At 32.5% G+C, this 23156-nt stretch overlaps 1 protein-coding gene across 1 annotated transcript in view; it reads left to right on the forward strand.

The window, feature by feature from the left end:
- Positions 1-7082: 7082 nt before the first annotated feature.
- Positions 7083-23156, forward strand: part of LOC129226792 (bestrophin-2-like) — a 44134-nt gene continuing 28060 nt past the window's right edge. Inside the window, exons 1-3 of the mRNA XM_054861421.1 lie at positions 7083-7155; positions 9125-9235; positions 12804-12975. Coding sequence (XP_054717396.1) covers positions 7085-7155; positions 9125-9235; positions 12804-12975 — 354 coding nt within the window. The 5' untranslated portion in view covers positions 7083-7084. The remainder of the gene's footprint in view (positions 7156-9124; positions 9236-12803; positions 12976-23156) is intronic.

The raw sequence follows: 23156 nt of genomic DNA on the forward strand, positions 1-23156 counted from the left end.
TTCATATATTGTGTTCTAGGTATGCATACTATAGAATAAAATCAAAATTGATGTCAAATTCGAAAATTTTTGAAATTGCTCAAAGTTAACTTTTTTGTTCCCACCTTTTGAGAACTGCCCTATACTTAAATGTTTATGCATTCTTATAATTTAAATTTTGAAAAATCCTCGATTACCCTACCATAAAAATAAACTCTATTTTCCATACCTAAAATATAAATTTAAAAGAATTCCAGATGGGAATAATGTAAAAATTTATACTTTAAACTGTCTTTTATTTCAGTACATAGTCCTTTATTATCATCAAATTCCTTTTGCAAGTCACAAGATTTAGAAACCGAAATGGGTATCTATCCTAACCTGTTGAACCTTTTTTCTATATCTGGTTTACCACAACGCAAAAAAGCTTGACAACTATTGATATCTGCTCGCATTTCATCAGTGTTAGACAAATGTCATATTAGGGACAAAGATGCTTCTCATTTATTAACAGCCTATGTAGATTCAGTAAACTTAGATCCAAATTACCTTATGATCAATCGTGCATCCCTTAAGAGAGCAAGAGAAAATCTTCGAGAGGTAAAATCAGATTTCGTGAATTTAAATTTAGATTTTTTAGTTATTCCCTGGGATACAAAGTTACATCCAGATGTAACTGAAAAAACACGTCGATAGGCTTACCATGATAGCTTCAGGTCTCAATGTTGAACAGCTACTCAGAATTTCTGAGATATTTCTTCAGTTGTATATGATATCTTAGATGATTGTTCTTTATTACTGTTCATTGTTTAAGCTATAGTGTTTTATACAGCGGCTTACAATACCGGCCGTATAAATTGTGCATGTAATTTTTTCGAGCAAAAGCTGAACGGTGATATATGCTTCAAAATTCAAAAAGTACACATACCACTTAAATTCTGTTAGAAGAATTTGATGACATATTATTGTTCGTAGAAAGCGGAATTAAGAAATATTACAGAGAATTCTCATAACGTGTAATAATATTTCTTGGTGAAGTCCTCCCTCCTACCGGGATAAGTTTTCGGCAACTTGGAGCTCATCTGTGAGCCAGATGGGTGGCAAAAGGAATTTATTGTTTGAATATTTATATATTTAAGAAACAATTTAAATTGACCTTACATGAAGAGAATGCCCGTAAATGCTGATTTACAGTTAAATGTTATATGAAGATATAGTTTTTCGCAGCAACCCATTCTAGGCCTTTTAAATTAATATAAAGTCTAGTGTCTAAAAAACCTGCAGCATACAAAATAATGACAAACATGCAGCAGAAGCAGTGATTGAAAAATTCATAAATCACTTATGGTACTTAGGGGATGAACTAGTAGCTTTTTCCCTATTGGATGAAGGAATTAACTTTGAAGATAGGAAAAGACTACTTCAAAAAAATGCTTGCTGAATAGGAAGACGTGTCTGATGACTGTATAAAAAATTTCAGATAACAGTAGATGATTTGGAATACTTTCTTAGTAAAGATCTTCCTTTGCATAGAATCAATTACAGTCAATAACACTGTTAGATAAGTTATAAACACGTAAAGATGTTTTCCTATTTGATCCTGATTCATGGCAAAATGAAGGAAGCTATTTAAAGGGAAGAGATATCGTTAAAATGCTGAAAGTTGTGAATGATACAACTGAAAGAGGAGCACAATGAATCGAAGAATTTCACAATCATTTACCAAATATGAGTCACAAAAGCAATTTAGTATTTTACAGACAGTCCAAGATTATTGGAAAAAAATGCACACGATTGAGATACGTTGAGAAAAGCGTACGATTAAGGTAAAGTTTCTAAAGCACTATTTCATTCTTATTCAATGTAAAATCTTTAGACGACATGAAGTAATTAAAAAGATTGATTTTAGTGCTACCTCGCTGTAAAAATATTTTGCAAACATAGGAGAAACGATGTACGGGGTCTGAAGTAAAAATGGGGAAGATTTGGGGAAAAATTATCAGAAGTGTTAAAGTTCAACGTCCCAGGGGCACGTGTTATTATCGACCGATCAAGTTCAAATTTTGTACCGATTACTTTTTATTATAGTGTCACAAAACTAGGGGGCGTCACTTGTTGAATTCCGAAATTTTTTTTTCCCATATAAATAAGGACCACCCTAATATATATAAATCTATATATATATATATTTAAGTCATGTAGGTTTAGGAAAGGAGTAGTCTTTCAAAAACAGTAAAATGTTTTCACAACCTTTAAAAAGTAGATTAAATATAGTGACCTTTTTATAACACCGATTGTTATGACATTAGCAAGAGCATTCTTTCCTTGCTTAAAAACTGAAATTGACTTAAAGCAGCTCTTCTTCAAGAAATAATTCATAACCTAATATAGATACACAAAGTGCTCATAAATGTTCTCTTCAAAAACCTTTTCTTGAAACTCAGATTATTATTTAAAACTGATGTAATTAAAGTGGGCCAAGGAAATTCTTAGTGAACGTTATGTGCCACATAAAGCTCCATTTCTTCAAAAGCATGACTTTTTTTGAGATTATGATCATTGCTAGAGGGAGAGGGAATGGGACACCAACCACAGAAATATTTGTTTGCTTCTTGTAAAAATAATGTAAATTGGTTTTAAGCCACCCTTTTGTTGATCACTCCCCCGAAATATTTGTTTTACTCCTACAACACTGATTCTGATGAAAATTTTTTAACTTGTATACAAATACAAATACAAATGTGACGACCAGCAACAGGCTCTGGGCCCAGCTAGGCTGGTCCTAGTCAATTAATTAGTCCCCAATGAAGATCAATGGCCCTCTTAAAGCTATCCACTCCCTTGCTCATTACCGCCTCTTCCGGTAAGCTATTCCAAGTGCCCATGACCCTGCTAAAGTAGTAGTTTTTCCTGATTTCCAAGTTAGCCTGAGGTTTAAATAGCTTAAAACAATGACCCCTCGTCCTGCTCTTCCAGCAAAAATTTAATCCATTTACATCTTTCATTTTGATAAATTTAAATAACTGAATCATGTCCCCTCTGACTCTCCTTTGCTCCAGGCTATACATGTTAAGCCTATTAAGTCTGGTATCATAATCTAAATCTGAGAGTCCCCTTACTAATTTAGTTAGCCTTCTTTGAACCCTTTCCAATACAAAAATATCTTTCTTCAGATAAGGCGACCAAAACTGAACAGCATACTCCAAATGAGGTCTTACTAAACTCCTATATAAAGGCAGAAGAACTTTCTTAGATTTGTTTGAAATAGATCTATTGATGAACCCAAGCATTTTGTTGGCTTTGTTACTAGCAATACTGCACTGTTGACTAAACTTGATGAGATTTCATTTTTGGGCTCTCAAAATAAAAGCTTTACAAATTTCATTGCTTTTATTTTCATATTTTTCAATTTTTATAACTACTAAGCTATAGATTATAAAGCTCATTAGAATTAAAAAAAACTATTAAAACTTGATGATACAAAGTTGAATTCCACAGCATTTGAACTCTCATCAAAAAACATTATCAGGAGCTTCGTTATATATTATAATCATTTGTTATAAAAACAGAAGTAAATTTTATTTAATTACTTTGTAATGGAGTACAACAAATAGTTGAAGTTTAAATATTCTAATTCTTTTTGTAGATGCAGAAAGATTGCAGAACAAATGCATCAAGTATAATAGTGATTGGTGGCATGTAAATTTCTATGGTTGTTTGCCAAAAGTTGATACGTCAACTATTCAGGAGAGTAAAAACAAAATTAAAGGTTATCCTGACAATTTTATTTTATTCATAACTCACTCAATTTGTATTATTTTTTGATGAAATCTTAAACAGAGTAGATCAGACCTTACTTGCACTCAGATTATGATTTAATTTTAAGAATTTTATCCTGAACAAGGGGTTAACTGACACATCATATTATGGTAAACATTTCATATTTTTTTCTCCTTATTTTTATCTTATTTAGAGATATCAAATTCTGGTACGGAAAATTTCCACTCTAAGCACATATCATGATTGGTAAAGTAGAAAATGATCAAATTTAACGTATCAACCTTTGATAAATAACCACAGATTTTATTCAAATCAGCACCTACTCTTGTTGTTAGTCATCATTTTTGCATTTTATGCAAAATACTAAATGCTTGATAGGTATTTCCATCACGGTTGTTTGGTTTAAACCAATTATTTTTTTTTAAAAAACCATGCGGTTTTTTTAAAAAATGTTTTTTTTTTTTTTAAAAGCCAAAAAAAAGATCAAAAGATCAAAAAAAAAAAAAAAGATCAAAAAGCCAAAAAAGGATTTTGTAAAAAAAAATCCATTTTACAGGTTTACATTGATTTTCCCACACATATTGAAAAATGTAAAATTCCATTTATGCTAAGTTCCTAGCTAAGTTGCAGAGATAAATACTAAAATTGTAAAGTTGCTTCTTCAAAATGTATTACAAGTTTTAATCGAAAAAAAAATATTAATTTTATTTCATATATGTGCCATAAAGCAGATTTCAGTCAACTTCCATCATTATGCTTAATTTGCATGATTAGTTAAGATTTACTAAGGATTGAATCTTTTATTGTAGATGCAATCCATTATATTGCTCACTCCTGTTGCAGGGGCGTGACATTTTTGCCCATTTGTTTGCCAGTTTCGAAAGAATTTTTTCGACATTTGGATTCGTATAATCAAAAATAAGAAACAAATTAGGATTGGAAAAAGCTTCAAAGCTAGTCTTTTTGTTCAAGGCTTTCAACTAAATGAATTTTTTCTAAAGACTGTTGGAGAAAACAACGGTTCTTTTGGTTTAAAGCAAAATATTTTTAATCTGTTACAAACAAAAACTGTAAAATTACATTTATAAATAAATATACAGGGTGTCCGAAAAGTCCTTGACACATTTAACCTAAAAATCATTGTTATGTGTCGAGGACTTTTCGGACACCCTGTATATGTAATGTATTCAACTCATTTCATAAATATGTGTCTAAATCTTTTTACAATTACATAAAATCAACTTTACACCACAATAACATATGCATAAATACATAGCAACTTTTACATTATAAATTAATATTATTTTTATGTTATTTAGTACTTTGAACGAAAAGCAAGTTTAGAAGCTTTTCCAGAGCCTAATCAATTTTTGAGTTATGAATGATATCTAAATGATGAAAATATATGCACTGCATTCTTCTGAAGCTGGTTTTAGTAATGTTGAAGACTTTTAAAGACGGTTGCGTTGCATTTTTCAAATTCTTTTTCCTGGCTTTTCCACCACTCAGTCACTGTTGCAGAAGATATAACGTTTTTGGCAAAAAAAAATTCTTGAAATAGAATTTGCTACACATTTATTTGTTCTAAAGAGTTTGAATTTAATATTTTTTAAATTTCAATGCTGGATGCAACATGTATGCCAGTAAATAAGCTGTAATTTAAGCCATGTTACACCAATTTTTGTATTTTTGATTTGGTTCTTTGTTTTAGCGATAGTCGATATCTTTTCCAAGTCTTTCCAAAATAAGAACGGAGTCGAATATAGAGCAGCACTTTTTTTAAAAACTTTGTCAGTACAACAGCAATCGATTTTTTGACTGTTCAATCATGTACTGTTGTACATTTTGCTTTACTTCAATATTTGTGACATTGTGTATATAAAAATCAGCATTATGTAAGATCAGAAAGAAAAAATATGAAAATTGTTCTTTTGAAAAGATTATGCTTAAAAATATAACTTTTACCTTTATTCGATAATTATTCATATTATGTTGGTTTTATAAAGTTTTTTTCTTGGATCTTCATTATATTTTATCTTAACCCGCATCAACACCACTTCTTGTCGTATCATAAAGGGTCTATATATAGATGCATACTAATATGTTAATCAAGTCAAACATTTCAATCAATATTTCCCCCGCAGAAAGCTATTTTAATTATTTAATTTAGTTACAAGATTTTGTTCTTATCTCTTTAATTAATCAAGAAATTAGGTATAAGGTGACTATTGAATAACTGTTAATTACATGGAACCTTAATTACCTTCTGAAAATTAATTGTTTTTCTCGCAAATAGTATTTTAACCAAAAAAAAACGGTTTAAACCAAAAAAACCTGGTTTAAACCAAAAAAAACCGTTTTTTTTTTTAAAAAACGGTTTTTTTTACCAACCCTGATTTCCATAAAAGTTTTCGTTATATGCATTTTTTTTTTTGAGCAATCACGATTGCTTATTGTTCTCATTTGACTGTTTTGATGTTCCTATCATTTTATTTTCCCACCGCCACCCTCCGCACCATCACCGTCGACCCGCTCCTCACGATGTTGCTCCTATAGCGAAAGCCGTCTCCAGGTTGCATCCATGTCCTACACACACGTGCATACATACACAACTACACACACACGTATGCACACACACACAAACACACACACAAACACATACACAAACACATACATACAACTACCCACACATCCATGCCTGCACACAGACACAAACACATATGCCTACACACACATACACCCATACCCCCCTCCCACACACACACATTCATATACACAACTACCCACACACTTATGCCAGCACACAGACACAAACACACATGCCTACACATACATACACATACCCCCTACACACAAACACACATACCCCCCCCCCCACACACACACACACACCTACATACACTCAATCGTAATTGCGAAAAACATAATTTGAATTCAAGAGGTCAAAATTCAAATTAATTTACTTTTTTTTTGTATAATTTTTATCCTAAAATATATTATGGTACATTTTTGAATCATAAAATCTGTTGATGTGTTAAAATGTTACGAAAACAAGAAAGTTTTACCTGACTTTTCATGATTTTTTTAACATTATTTTACCTGCACTAAAATCATTATTGGGACCTTAAGTGTCCAGCATAGTTTGCTTTATCTTATGACTCATAAATATTCATTCATTCTATAAAACAAAAAATAGTAGTCTAATCATTTTGAAATAATATTACAACCAGGCTAGGTTTAATCGTTCTTTTTATTTTTTGTCAGCATTTACCATTTCACCTATGGCAATGTGAAGAAAAGCAGGTTTGCAAACCTGTCATGAGTGATGACTGTAACATACAGTGCTGAGGTTGCCACCAGCAGAGGTTTTGGGTGCTTCTGGAAGCTTCTCTTTAGGTATTTCTTCTTTTGTTTTCATTACTTTTCTCAAAATCAATCTGTACTTTTACACATGAATTTATTTTTTTGTATAAATGAAGCCACAGTTGTAAGAATAGTGGAATGTAATTATTATTACAAATTTAAGCAGAACAGGGCTGGATCTATAAATTTTGGGTCCTCGTGCAACGAAATCTGTTGGACGGACCCCTCCATAACTAGCATAACAGTGTATATTTGCAACGTTATACATCTTAGTGCAGGTTTTTCAATCAGTCCCCCCCCCCTCCCTCGCACTGTGGGATCTGCATCTGCAGGTATGCTGATTTAGGCCTGAACCTGAATTTCTGATGTGTTGAACCTTTACAATGGGCTCCATTATGCTTTAGACTGGCTACTGAAAATTTAAGATCTTTTCATTAGGTGTCCCCCAAAACTTATTCTAAATGGTAATTCTACCAAGATTTTATTTTCACTACTTAGCTATTTTTTTTCAGCACTTGTTGTGAGTTTGTGATTAAACATTATTAACAAATGTCTATTTCCTCTTCTGACCTGGTGATGAAAGTTGTGATTTGAACATGCAGTAGAACCTTGATTATATAAAGCTCTTTTTACCAGAAACCAGAATCTTCAGAAAATATACTGAAATCTTGTTCTGACAAAGTCGTTAATCTTCAATATTACTGAAATTTTCTCACTTAATGGTCTCCAAATGCAGCAATTCTTTTGCAGTCATCAAATTATGTGTATGCATGTACACTTCTAACTTTTTTTCTACGCCCACTAGCTAATTTTTAGAACATAAATGAGTTTTAAAATGTTATTTTACATATTTCAAAGAAGAAACTGAGGAGACATGATTCAGTTGTTTAAATTTATTAGAACGAAAGATGTTACAGGGCTAACGTTAAGCACTGAAAACAGGACAAGGGGTCATTGTTTTAAGCTATTTAAATCTCAGGCTAACATGGATATTAGGAAAAATTATTATTTTAGCAGGGTAGTGGAACAGCTTACCGGAAGAGGTGGTAATGAGCAAGGGGAGTAGATAGTTTTAAGAGGGCCATTGATCTTTACTGGAAATAGTAATTTGAATAGGACCAGTTTAGCTGAGCCCAGAGCCTGTTGTTGGTCGTCACTTTTGAATTTGTATTTGTATATTTGAAAGCAGTTGAATCTGAAAGAAATTAGTAGTTTTATGCATTGATTTATTTTTTGAAGGTGTTTACTTTAATATAAAAGAACGAAGAAATGTTTAACTGAATTATTAGTAGCATTATACCTAACAATTAAAATGTATCATATTTCGTCTTATGACATTTAACTTGCATTTTCTGTCTTGTATAACATTTGTTTAAAATAAGTTATTGTTTATAATAATAGTAATACATCACTTTAAGTATAGTTATTTTGTAAATGTGTGATTGTTTCAGCAGTGGTAGTTTTATAGATTTTTAGACTCTATATCTATTATATAATTACCTAAAACTTTTATTATGTGCAATTTTGTATTCCCTTCGTTGCGTCCTCGTAATGGTGATATTTGCAAACATGGTAAATCTGCCCTTGTCTTTACTGTCCAGAGTCGAGCTTCTGTGGTATCCTACCTCTCTATTTTCAAGAATCCTCTTTTATCTGAAATTTTTGATCAGTCCCATCCCGATTTCTATGGTACATAGAGGTCCTACTATAGTTGAAAATAATTGAAAAGTAGCTATCTTAATTGTAGTTCAGGCATGATGTAAAAATGACTGCCAAACAAGGGTTTTTAAAACTGTTGATGAAGGAATTAATAATCCTCAATTTAAAAATAAAAACAATTTATACAGATATATAATTGATGTGTATGTGAGAATATAATGAGGTAAAATGTTTCATAAAAGTATATTTGTAATAGTTAACTAGTGATAAATATGGAAATAATTTTGTTAAGTCCTTGTGTTTCCATTTCATGAATGCTGCTTATTTTCTCCTTGGTTTTTAGGTGGAGAGGTAGCATTTACAAGTTGCTGTGGCCAGATCTTGGCCTGTATGTATTCTTCTACTATTCCCTGAGTATTACATATAGATTTCTCCTTGGAGAGTCACAACGCAGGTATGCCGAGAATATTTAGTTCTCTTAATTTGCATTTTAAAACTTCAAGTTTGAGAAATTTTTGTATCAGGATTTCCTTGAGCTCTTGTTTTGGTGAAAATTTATGAATATACGCAGGCTCAATTTCTTAACTAAAAAATAAAGGGCCCAAGAGAGTTTTATCGTACATCTACAGGGGTCTGGCCAGAAGATATTTGGGTCCGTTAACGGACCCTTCACAAAAATCCGATCAACCAAAACGGACCTTTCACAAAATCCCGATCAAACAAAACGGACCTTTCACAAAATCCCGATTAAACAAAACGGACCCTTCACAAAATTCTGATAAACAAGATCGGATCTGTCACAAATTGTTTATTGAAAGAGCAAATCTGAAAGCAAAATAACGCATATTTCTGTGTATAAACCGATAATTTTTGGTACTTTTTTTTAAGTCAAATTAGAGGGATCAGCTTATACAAATTCGGCTAATTTTGAAAAAAAAAGAAGGAAAAAATCGGCACTCTTGCGATGCTCCTGCAAGCCATAAATAATTGCTACTGTCAAATAAATATAATGATTGTTTGTTTTATCACGGCTAATTAGCAGCGGTGTTGTTGTAAACTTTTCTGAAAAGGCATAGGTAAGCACTTTTCTCTGCTCATAATTTAACAAACAATAATAATATATATCTGCGAAATGAACTTAGAACTGCAAAGGGATAGTAAGGGTGAGGAAAAAATATGATCGCTTCAGATAGGGTTACCAACTTTAAAACTATCACCACTTAGTGTCTGACGTTGAACCTTTATAATGACTTGATTAGAAAATATTTTCATCATTTTGTTGGCTTGTCAATATTTGCATTTTTACAGTGCTGCGATGTTTAATTGTTATTTTGGGAGAAAATTATATGGGTTTTGATTTTTCGATGCTAACAAGGATGATTAACTTTAAATAAACTCTTTAAACTACCGTTTTTTTTTCTTTACATGTCTACATTTTGAAAAATGCAATCTTTTAACATCCGATATGAGAATCATATTTTGTTCTTTTTTCAAGCTAACTTCGCTTTATTAGGATTCAAATAAATGAAAAGTCTCTTTATTTCTGTTAGAACTCTCATATCAAGTTTTTAAAGCAAAATTCCATTTTCTGTTATGAGTCAAAAATTAAAATGCTGAATAGATGGTTTATTTTATTTTATTATTATTATTTTTTTTGGGGGGGGGGTCAACTGTGTTCAGATATTAATGATATGTTATCAAAGGACTCTAAAATGCAATTTTGAAATAATTTTATCAAAAATATTTCTTTTACACGCCGTTTTTATACTTTTGATGCCTTCACTTTGAGAATTGCGAATCTCTTTGCATCCACTATGGGAATCCGATTTTTCGAATTTTTGATGATCATTACGCTTTGTTAAGAGGTAAACAAGTGAAATATCTTTTTATTTTTGTTAAAATCACGGAATTTATAAGTTTTAAACGAAATTCTGTGCTTTTTAAGAGTGTCTTGGGTCAAAAAGTTGAATGCTGAACCCTATTCTGAATTTTGTTTTATTTATTTATATTTTTGTTACAATTATTTTAAATACTGTACAGAAATATATCTAGTATAATTTAACATAATGCAGAATGGTAGATAAATAATGATACTTGAAAGAGCGATGCCCCCCCCCCCCCCCCGCCAAATATCAGGAAAAAAATCCAGAATGATTTTCACATCATAGAAGAGGAAAACACTCAACTTTAAGTTTAATTGATGCAGTTTGTGCCATCTCTAAATTCTAAAATTTCGTTTTAACAAAAAAAAATTTTTTGCGAAATTTTTTGATTTTTCACAAAATTAATTCATTTTTCACAAAATTATTTGATTTTTCACAAAAAACAGACCCTGTGAAAAATCCTGGACAGACCCCTGATCTAATGAAAATGAATATTTGAACATTTAATAATTTCAATATTGCAACTATGTCTCCAAATTTGCTGAATTGCGAGACGAAATTTGCAGACTAAGGAAAGCTTTTGGAAGGTCACATTGACCTCCCAGGGGGGTGTTTCTGTCTACGAGTGATGTCAGAGAGTGAACTAATTTCTGGGGACAGTGAAAAAAACTATTTTGTTTGATGGGTTTTATTCCCCTTTCCAAAATTTTATCCCTTTTCCACCATCAGGTTACTTGCAGTCCTTGTAAGTGGGCCTGTATGTTTGCCTCATCCTAATAACAAAAACCTTTCATATTCTGACAAGCTGAAAGCAGACAAAATTATTGATGCTGAATGTTCCATCACACAGATTTTTTTAAAAAAATAGTTTAATGTTTTGTTTTCATGAAAAATTTTTGGAGACAAGTCATACCACTTCACGATAATGAGTTTTGGTATTTTACTATGTGAGTAAATGATATTTGACTCCCCTCCCCCCCCTCTCACATACATAGATTACTATATTCTCACTGGAGCGTCCCACTAGTGTCTGTGTTACTGCAGCAATTTATCTGGAGTCCTCACTTTAGGCTCCTTAGGTGTTGCTGAATAAGTCTTATAAACCAGGGCCGGATTTAGGGGAGGGCAGGCGGGGCAACTGCCCCAGGACCTCCACAACAAAGGGGCCCCCACAATGAAATTTTTAAAATATCCTAACTTTCTCGGGTCCAAAATATCGGATATATATATTTATATCAAAATATCGGATATATATTAAAGTATCGGATATTTTCGAAAATATGATGATTTTTTCAAACCCTGATTAGGGGCCTCCACTCCTTTGTTGCCCCGGGGCCTCCACACTTCCAAATCTGGCCCTGTATAAACCTCCTTCTTGAGATATCGCCGTAAAAAGTGTTCAAAAGAGCTGAGATCTGGGAATTGTGCTAACCATAGAACCTCTCCAATCCTACTGATAATACAGCTTGGTACTGCTGTGACAGCAAAATCACATGTTCTGTTCACCTGACTTAAGACTGCATGGTCACTGAACTTATCCTCTTATATTATATAGCTGATGATCGACTAACGCACATGTTTCAAGAATAAAACTTGCTCCAGGTCATGATAATTTGATAATATGTTTTGGTAATGTTTAACATGCAGGGAAAGGCTTTATCGTGACAAAGTTGAACTCAGTCTGGTAACTTAACTGTTTTACTAGTAAGTCTCATTTCAGGGGAAGGAAGAAAGGAAAAAAGGGTCAACAATGAATGCTACCTGCTAGAGTTTAGGGTTAATCCACTGAAGTTAGGGTTACAATTTCAACTATCAGAATATCACCAAACAGGCAATGACTTCGTCCAAATGTTGAAGCAATTTTCACCCATCATACCTTGCCTTGACGGGCAACTTTCTAGTTTTTAAATAAAAATTAATTATTATTAATGTTTAAAAAAATTACTGCAAAGAAAATTAGAAAATGAATTTTCAGTACAAAATTAATATTTTCCTTTCAAAAGTAAGAAAGAATTATGGATTGACTTTAATTTTTATATCGGTTGAGGAATCAAGAAGTTAAAAGTTTGATTGGGAAGTGAAGCAATCAGTCAGAAAAATGAGAAAAATCCCCTACTGTCTCTGTCTTTTCTTTTGCAGGTACTTTGAAAAGGTTTCTCTGTACTGCAAGGTGTATGGGGACTTGATTCCTGTTTCATTCATCCTGGGCTTCTATGTGTCCATTGTAGTTAAACGATGGTGGGACTCTTTCAACTGTATCCCATGGCCGGACACCCTTGCCTTCTTCGTCAGCGCTTATGTGCATGGACAGGTTTGTTTCCGCTCAATTAGTTTCTTCATCACTTGTCTACATTTGGCTCAATTCATGTGACAACGTATGTGTCAATCTGATAACCTTAAATATAAAACTGTTGCAATCCAATTATATGGCAAGTTAAAATGAAACAATTTTTGATAACATTCTCAATTCTAAAATACAATTTAAAAGATTAAATTTAAAGCTTGTAAAATCTAAATGTGACCCAGTCCATCACAATTACAGAGCAGCTGGTAGCGATCACATCAGGGAATGCACTGACTTGAAATCATTTTCTTTTTGTGTTTAATTTTTGGTGCTCTTTTGTCTTTGCCGCCAACTGCTGGTAGAATGGCAGAAGTTCGCTGGACTTGGCTTCTCCTCGCAGCACCTGGTGGTGGGCTGCTGCAAAACCATTTAGGAAACAGTTGAAAACTGAAATCATTGTAACAGTGAGATTGCCCTCCATTATGTAATATCTCATTCTTAATTGCTTAAAGCAGTGTCTCCAACTTACGGCCACATCTGGCTCGCAAACAGATTTTGCCTGCCCTACAGGATGCTTACAAGCTGAAAAAAACATTTTTTAATTTAGTAATATAATTCATTTAAAACATTTTTAAATAGAACTGAGGCAAAAAAATCTCAAAAAGCACCAATGAGTTCTTGATTGAAAAGAAGATGGGCTGTCTGGATAGACCATTTGAACTGAAATATTGTTGGCCCGCTTCGGCTCAAAAAAAAAAAAAACGTCTATAATATGGCCCTTGAGTAGAAAAGATTAGAGATCCATGTCTTGAAGTACAGGGTTTTTCATGTTGAATGGGGCAAAAAGAATAGCATAACACAAATTTTGCAATTGAGCTATTTAACCAAAACAAATTGATTCTGATGCTACAATCTTACAGAAGTTACATTGAAACAGAAAAAACTCTGCTGGTTACGAAATCACCACTAGGGGCCCTGTTAATTGAATTGTTTTCATCCACAAGGGAGATTGAGGAAAGCTTACTGTTGTGACAGTGCGATAAGAATCACACTGCCACACTTTTAATATCCTTATATTCCTGCCATTCCCGAATCTATTTTTTCATGCTTTCACATGTTTTCATACAACGCTAGCCTTTTCGAAGAAGATAGTATTTCACCCTTCTTCCCTTCGCGCCAACTAGGTTCATTGATTGTGCATGAATACACCCTATTTCACTCAGAGAGCGTCCCTGCCTGATCTGCCGTTATAATAATCCAATCCCATATCTGTGGAAGATCAAGGAAAACTACCAACAAGAATTATCCAGCATATCAATATTTAACTTCATTATGAGAACTGTCTAAAACACTGAAGCTCCATGCCGGAACTTTAACAAAAAAATCTTATATCTGTGAAAGATCTAAGAAGACTACAAACAAGAAATCTCCAGCCAATTAAATATTTAGCTTCATCTTGAGCAATGTTTTAAAGTTCTGAATCATCTATATCTGGACTCCTACAAATACGATGACTACAACAATAATGTTTTAATCACAGTACATATTCCCCAGTACTGCAGCAGGCCCGCTTATCCAGTAGCGTCTTGTTTAAATTCAATATGGGTACCCAATAATTACAAATAGATAAATTTATATCTTCAATTATGTTATTTTATGATTAATGAAAGATAAAAGATAAGAATGATTTAAATCAATTTTTGATACATTTCAACTGTTTCCATTGTTTATATTTTCGAGCGGCTATTAACGCAATGTACTTCCACTTTAAATTCAGAGTATAAAATATCAACTTGGCCATAAATATTGTAATAATAAGTCTATATTCATATTAAATATTTGTCTGTAAAAAAAAATGGTGCCGTGCTAAAAGAATTTTTTAAGGTTGAGAACAGGGTTATTTTGAAAATGTAAACTAAACCATCACTGTGAGAGACAAAGTCAATTATAAAAAAAATTTCTGGTGAATATTATATTGCATATGCATTTATTTATCTGAATGACAAATGGTTTAATTGTGTTATATGTTAAAATTTTTTTGGAAAAGTCAGAATTACATTTGATATTTTCGTAACGGGATCTATTCTAATATGGTTCAAATTTTTGATTGTATTGTATTTCAAATTCATTTTTACATTATAATAAGGTTTGAGCAGTATATTTTTTGATCTATTATATGTGAGTTTGTTATTGTTTATTATATGTTAATAGGATTGTGTAAGACCATTTTCAGTATTTTTCAAACTAAACAAGTCGAGGAATTTATTTTAATTTTGATAATTCAATTGCAATGCCAAAGGGTACAACAATGATAGAACAGAGTCTAGCCTCATCATTACCAATTTTCTACGGAAAAAGTGAGGAAGATATTGATTTCTATATAAAGCAATTTAACAGCATTGCTAATCTAGAAAAATGGACCCCTGAAAAGAGACTAATTATTTTCAAACTGAATTTAGGAGATAGGGCATTAGAATACCTTATAAATGACTGTGCGGCATCCCAATGTAACACCATTGAGGCATTACAAGAATATTGATGAGACTGTTGATAGAGACTATCCGCCCACCTTAGTTGATTCCATTTATAAAAAACTTTGCAAAAAATCTCAAAATGTTGTTCTTAATAGAACTTTTAACACTAAGAATTTAGTTGTTCTGCCTTTCTTCCCTGGTATCAGTTTTCAGGTTGCTAAGATTCTGAAGCGATTCCAATTCCAAGTGGTATTTTCTCCTATTAATAAACTTTCTTTCTCTTCTCTTAAAGATTCTATTCACCCTCTTAATTGCTGTGGGATCTATAAAATTGTTTGCAATTACGGACTCGGATACATCGGACAGACCCGCCGTTCTTTGAAATTTCGGTTAAAAGAACATCAAAGCTATGTGAGAAAACAACAGCTGAATAAATCCAGTATTGCTCAACACTGTTGGGAATCGAATCACTCTTTTGATTTTAACTCTTATCAAATTATCCAAAAATGCCCCAATTCGTTGGATCTTGATTTTTGGGAATCTTTTCACATCCTGAGGAACCGTTCTAATTTAGTTAACGATCTTACTGCAATTCCCTATTTTTCTTCTGTGTGGACTCCTTTGTTAAAATTGGTTTAGATTTTCTATTATTTTTATGTAAATGTCGTACATTTCTTACTTTTATTTTTTCATTTTTTGCTTTCTTATTTCGTTTTCTGATTAACTAATTCCAATATGTTTATCCTTCACTCTGTTTTTTCTGCATTTCTCCATTTGATACATTGCTTCCATACATAGTTTTTCCCGCTGGTAAATTTATTGCTAATTTATTCAGAGTGGTTTCATTTTTGGACTTTTTGCATTGTTTATGGGTTTTCTTTTAAAATTTATTACTTAACGGTTTTTTCCTGATGGAATTATATAATAAATTTTGTCTCCATGTGTCATTTTATCTTTTTTGTTTTGTTTAATTTCTATTTTTTGATATTTATACTACCTCCTGTTCCACCGTGTTGCTTTTCTCGGATGACTTTTCATCCAAAAGCTCACACTTCTTTGCATTGAAAAAGGTGTTCCTTGTAACACCGAAACACGTGTCTGCAATCATTTGCAAGTTTTGTGCTTAATAACGTTGGATTACTGACATTTTAATTTTTCAGCACAAAGGTATTTATTCTTTATTTAGTTGGCTTAAACGGGCCGTACGTTTGCATTCTACTTTCTTTTTTCTTTCTTCTTGCCTTGAATTTTGGTTGTATTTGTTGTATTTGGTAGTTTTGAATTTTGCTTCATTTTTGCCTTGTTACTGCTTTAATTTGATTTGTATTTTTGATAATAATTTGTTCTTATGTACTTTGTTATTTTGTTTTTGGAATGTCTCAAATCAATAGGTTTTGCAATCTTCGTATTAAGAAGTTTCGCTTTTTGAACCACTTAAAATTTCTTCAAGAATGTAGGCGCAGGAAAGTTATTCCGAATTTTATTTCTTTGAAATGTAACTTACCACGTTCTGTAAAAATTGATAAAGTTATTTTTCGGTCGAAATTGGCTCTACTTAGAGCTTCGATCCAAGAAACTAGGAAACGCCTCTCGTTTATTGAACGTGAGCTCTATGATTTGCATCTCTCTATTTCAAATTCTATTTCTGATTTTGATTATGTTGATAGAACTTCTTGGTCTAGAACCCTTCGTTCTACGGAGAATCATCAAGTTGTTTTGAAAAAGAAATTAGCTAAACTTTGTAGAAATTCGAAAGTTGTTCCTTCGGAAAATTTACCAGTGGGAAATAAATATGTTGTCGTTAATATTTCAAGTGTTCCTTTAAATAGTTCTCAAATTAATGCTCTAAAATGCAATGATAACTTTGCTCTGGCCAGCAAACCTTCTTTTTCTAAGCTTATTGCTCCTATTGAGAAAGCTTTTAAATTTAGTGCCTTATCATCCAATCAAAAAGATTGCGTTAGGCATCTTATTGCTTCTAATGTGGACTTTAATTCTAGAATTTCCAATCCCGTCTTTACTAATACTGTTCGGCGTACTGTAAAGAATTTAACTTCTAATTCAGATATTGTTGTTACTAAAGCTGACAAGGGTGGTCAAATTGTTGTTCTTGACAAATCATCTTATGTTGACAAAACTAATGATTTGATTTCTTCTGGTCCATACTTAGAGATTTCTAAAGATCCTAGTGAAAATGAGTTAAAGACTATTTCTTCGGCTGTCAAGTCTGTTCAGTCTATTCCAATAAATGTTAAACGCTCTGTTATTCCTTCTATTGCTAATTGCGCTAGATTTTATGCTTTACCCAAGGTACATAAAGCTGGCATTCCTTTCAGACCGATTGTTTCCAATATTGGTACGGCTTCTTATAAACTTGCAAAATATTTAGTCTCTGTGTTTTCTCCTCTTATGAGTAATAATGTATTCACTGTAAAAAACTCTATCGAGTTTGTCAAAAAAAATTCAGAATTGCGTTCCAAATAATTCTTTTATGGTTTCTTTTGATGTGAACTCATTATTTACGAACGTTCCGGTCGAGGGTTCATTGTTATGCCTTCAGAGTAGACTGTCTGAATTTCATTTTACCTCTAAGGAAATTGAGGATTTAGTTTTCCTTACTCATACTTGTCTAAGGCAAAGTTCCTTTGTTTTTAATGGTAAATTTTATACTATGTTGGATGGTTTGGCAATGGGAAAACCACTTAGCCCCATCCTTAGTGATATTTACATGCATTACTTTGAGGTCAAGTTGTTTCAGAAACTACAGTTTCAATTCTATGTTCGCTATGTTGATGACTGTTTTGTTCTTATGACCCACGGTCAACTAAGCATTGATGATACTTTATCCATTTTAAATTCCATTGATCCTCATATTCAATTCTCTTGTGAAAAAGAACAGAATAATTGCCTTCCATTTCTGGATGTTCTCGTTTCTCGAACTGAGTCCGGTTTTGAAACTACGGTTTATCGTAAACCTTTTGCTGTTTCCTTACCCCCACATAGATTATCGTCTCACCCTCCTAATCAAAAATATTCAGCTTTCAACACATATGTTTATCGTGCAATGAATATTTGTTCTTCACCTGAGCTTCTTAATGCGGAACTTAACTATATAAGAGCTGTGGCTGTTGATAGAGACTATCCGCCCACCTTAGTTGATTCCATTTATAAAAAACTTTGCAAAAAATCTCAAAATGTTGTTCTTAATAGAACTTTTAACACTAAGAATTTGGTTGTTCTGCCTTTCTTCCCTGGTATCAGTTTTCAGGTTGCTAAGATTCTGAAGCGATTCCAATTCCAAGTGGTATTTTCTCCTATTAATAAACTTTCTTTCTCTTCTCTTAAAGATTCTATTCACCCTCTTAATTGCTGTGGGATCTATAAAATTGTTTGCAATTGCGGACTCGGATACATCGGACAGACCCGCCGTTCTTTGAAATTTCGGTTAAAAGAACATCAAAGCTATGTGAGAAAACAACAGCTGAATAAATCCAGTATTGCTCAACACTGTTGGGAATCGAATCACTCTTTTGATTTTAACTCTTATCAAATTATCCAAAAATGCCCCAATTCGTTGGATCTTGATTTTTGGGAATCTTTTCACATCCTGAGGAACCGTTCTAATTTAGTTAACGATCTTACTGCAATTCCCTATTTTTCTTCTGTGTGGACTCCTTTGTTAAAATTGGTTTAGATTTTCTATTATTTTTATGTAAACGTCGTACATTTCTTACTTTTATTTTTTCATTTTTTGCTTTCTTATTTCGTTTTCTGATTAACTAATTCCAATATGTTTATCCTTCACTCTGTTTTTTCTGCATTTCTCCATTTGATACATTGCTTCCATACATAGTTTTTCCCGCTGGTAAATTTATTGCTAATTTATTCAGAGTGGTTTCATTTTTGGACTTTTTGCATTGTTTATGGGTTTTCTTTTAAAATTTATTACTTAACGGTTTTTTCCTGATGGAATTATATAATAAATTTTGTCTCCATGTGTCATTTTATCTTTTTTGTTTTGTTTAATTTCTATTTTTTGATATTCATACTACCTCCTGTTCCACCGTGTTGCTTTTCTCGGATGACTTTTCATCCAAAAGCTCACACTTCTTTGCATTGAAAAAGGTGTTCCTTGTAACACCGAAACACGTGTCTGCAATCATTTGCAAGTTTTGTGCTTAATAACGTTGGATTACTGACATTTTGACATTTTAATTACAAGAACTGCTTATCGCGAAATTCAGGAAAACTAAATCTTTTTCTGATATTCTGTCAACATTTTCGAAAATTACACACAAACCAGGTCAGTCAGTCAGAGAATTAGTGGAGGAAATATCAAGACAGGCATCACTCTATGTTGGGATTAATAGCTCTAGCAACCAGGAACTTATTGATTTAGCGGAAAACATTAAATTGACAAAATTTTTAAAAGTTCTTAGGAGGGACATTAGGTTGGAGGTAAAGAAAACCAGACCTAAAGATTTTAAATCTGCCCTTAAATGTGCTATAAATGTTGAGAAGGCTCTTGAGCAGTCTGCGTCTTGTGCCACATCTAATAATTCTTGGGACTTCCAAATTAGCACATTGATGAGGAGTCAAATGGAAAATAACAAATTGATTTCTAAACTAACTTCCCAACTCTCTGAATTAACAAACAATAGGGACAGTCAGGTTAACAATTTCCAATTAAGGGGGGGGGGGAATTCTTGCCAATTTCAAAGTCATTGAAATTTTCAGAATCAACCAATTTCTTGCCACATATGTCAGAAAAGCCATCTAACAACTGATTGTTGGTTTTTTCCCAGTTCAGGTCAAAATTTCAACAGAGGTCGTGGTTCTCAGAGCAACAGAGGTAGAAATTTCCGAGGCAGATACACTCACCCGTATAGAAACAACAGAGGAAATTTTGGGAGACGAAGCAATTTCAACTAATGGTGGGTGCTTGGATCAAACCAAAGCAAAATTCTTGTTCTCAGACAGGTACCCACTATTATAGAGAACAAGCTAAGAATGAAAAAATTAAATCCACACCTGAGAGAATTAATACTCCTACCGAAGAAGTCGAGGAATTTGTACTCTCATGCAACAGTTCCGCAGAAAACAGTTTACCAATCATTCAATTAAAATTCGGTTCATTAATTGTTGATGCATTAATTGACAGCGGAGCTTCTTTATCATTACTTGAGCCTAATATTGTCACAAAAGTCAAGGAATCCACCATACTGATTTTTTGAAGTTCTCTTTATCCCAAAGAAAGGAAAATCTAAAATTTTGACTTCTGATTCTATTCGCCAAGTTTCATTTAATAACACAATTCAAACAATTGTTGAAAATAACACTGATCAACCTATCATTTTGAGGAAAAAGTCAATTTTTGGTTCAGTCAAAAATTTTGATCAATCTGATTGCATATTACCTAGCAATAGCAAACCATTTCAGGTTAACACCTTGTCTTTATCTGTGGTCAGAAAATTAAGGAAAGAGGAAATTAAAGAATCTGATTTCGATCTCGAACATTTAGACCATACACAAAGAAGGGACATTTTGGATATGTTAATGAGAAATACCGAAGTCTTTTCAAAATCTTATTTGACTTTGGGTTCAACTAGCGAAGTTGTTCCTGAAATTAAATTACTTCATAACTTTCCGTTACAAACAAAACCATACCCTATTCCCAAAATCGCTTAAGAATTCGCACAACAAGAAATTGCTAAATTACTTGAGGCAGAAATTATACGAGAATCATCATCATCATATGCATTCCCTGCTATTTTCATTAGAAAAAAAAAAAACAAACAAGAACAATGATCCTGAAAAATAGAAATTTCGGATGGTTATTGTTATTGAAATTATGCATTGTATTTCTGGTCGCCAATTTTATAGTGTGTTAGATTTAAAGTCCGCATTTTTTCAAATTCAATTAAAGGAGTCTGATAGGGAGAAACTAGCTTTTTGTATGGAACTAGGGAATTTTGAACCTCTTAGATTACCATTCGGTTCTAAGGTCTCGTGTCAATTTTTCCATATTTTGATTTCTAAAGCTTTGAATGACCTAAAGGGGAGTAACATTAAATCTTTTCTGGATGATATAATCATCGCAGGCAACAGTATTCAGGAAATGAAACAAAATTTGCAATTAGTTTTCGATAGATTGAAGAAATTCAACCTAACATTAGATCCGGCAAAACTTCAAATATGTAGACACAGCATAACCTACTTAGGATACAAATTGGATAACAATAGTTTTTCTCCTTCTGAGGAAAACATTCAGAAAGTCACTAAGTTTCCTATTCCTAGAAATGTCAAACAGGTTTAAGCTTATTTAGGTATGGTGAATTATTTCCGACATATGGTACACAATTTTTCTGAACTTACTTACCCTATAGTTAATTTAACCAGAAAAAACATTCCATTTGTTTGGTCACAGGAATGCCAACAAGCATTTGATAAAATTCAGGATATCATGCTTAATAATCCAACTTTAAAAAATTTAAAACTTGACGACAATGTTTATTTGGCTACAGATGCATCCAAAATTGCAGTGTGTGATATTTTGTTGAAAAAGATTGGTAGTAATTACTTCCCTGTTGAATTTTTTTCCAAACAGTTAACTCTTTCCGAGTCAAGATACCCTTCTATTAAAAGAGAGCTGTTTGCTATTTTTTCTACTGTAAAATTTTTTCATGACAAATTATATGGCAGAAGATTTGAAATACTAACTGATGCTAAAAGTCTTACGTATCCCATGAAACTAGATAAACAACCTGAAATCGTAGCTAGATGGATATTATACTTACAATTTTTGATTTTGTTCCAAATTATATCCCTGGATTTTCAAACCCAAGTGATTATTTATCGAGGGTAGTTTCAGAAAACAATGAGAATGTAAATAACTTACAATTATTCCAAGCTTGTGAACAACTTAGTAACGAATCTATAAAATTGTTCCAAAGACAGGATAACAAAATTCAGAAAATCATTCAGGCCATTGAAAATAATGACCCAAAAGTTTGTTCAAAATGTTTCATCGACTCTCAGTCAGATTTAGTTATGTTTAAATTTGTCAACCACAACAAAAAGTCCAGAAAAAAAAAGTATTCAAAACAAAATTCTCATTCCCAACACTCTTTTTAAAATTTGTTTAACTGAAGCTCACACTCCTCATTCTGGTGCATACAAAACATATAATTTCTTGAGGAAACATTATTTTTGGAAAGGTATGTTCAAAGTGACTAAACAATTTTGTACAAATTGTAGAAAATGTTTGAGCCACAAACCTAAGCAGTCTTCAACCACTTATGAGATGATTCCAAAAAAATTCTTGGGAGTTAATGAATGTATTAAAATTGATGTAGTTGGAAAATTACCACGTAGCTTAGATAACAAATGTTTTGTGTTGACAATTATTGACCACTATTCCAGATTTTTAGAAGCAATTCCTCTTTCCGACATTACGAGTCCTACCATTATTAAAGCTTTAAATGCTCATTTTTCAAATTTTGGTATACCTAGGATTGTACTTCGGACAACGGTCCCAGTTTTCGTTGGGGTCAATTTAACAATTTCTTAAAACAATTAAATATTCAACACAGAAAAACTTCAGTGTACCTACCGAGAAGCAATGGCTGCGTCGAAAGATGTCACAAATTTTTAGAAAGTTCTATTGCTGCTTTATGCAATAAGACATTCGAATGGACACAAAAGCTACTGATTTTCAAACTTTATTACAACAAC

The sequence above is a fragment of the Uloborus diversus genome, chromosome 7 (genome assembly GCF_026930045.1).
Source record: "Uloborus diversus isolate 005 chromosome 7, Udiv.v.3.1, whole genome shotgun sequence".
Lineage (NCBI taxonomy): Eukaryota > Metazoa > Arthropoda > Arachnida > Araneae > Uloboridae > Uloborus > Uloborus diversus.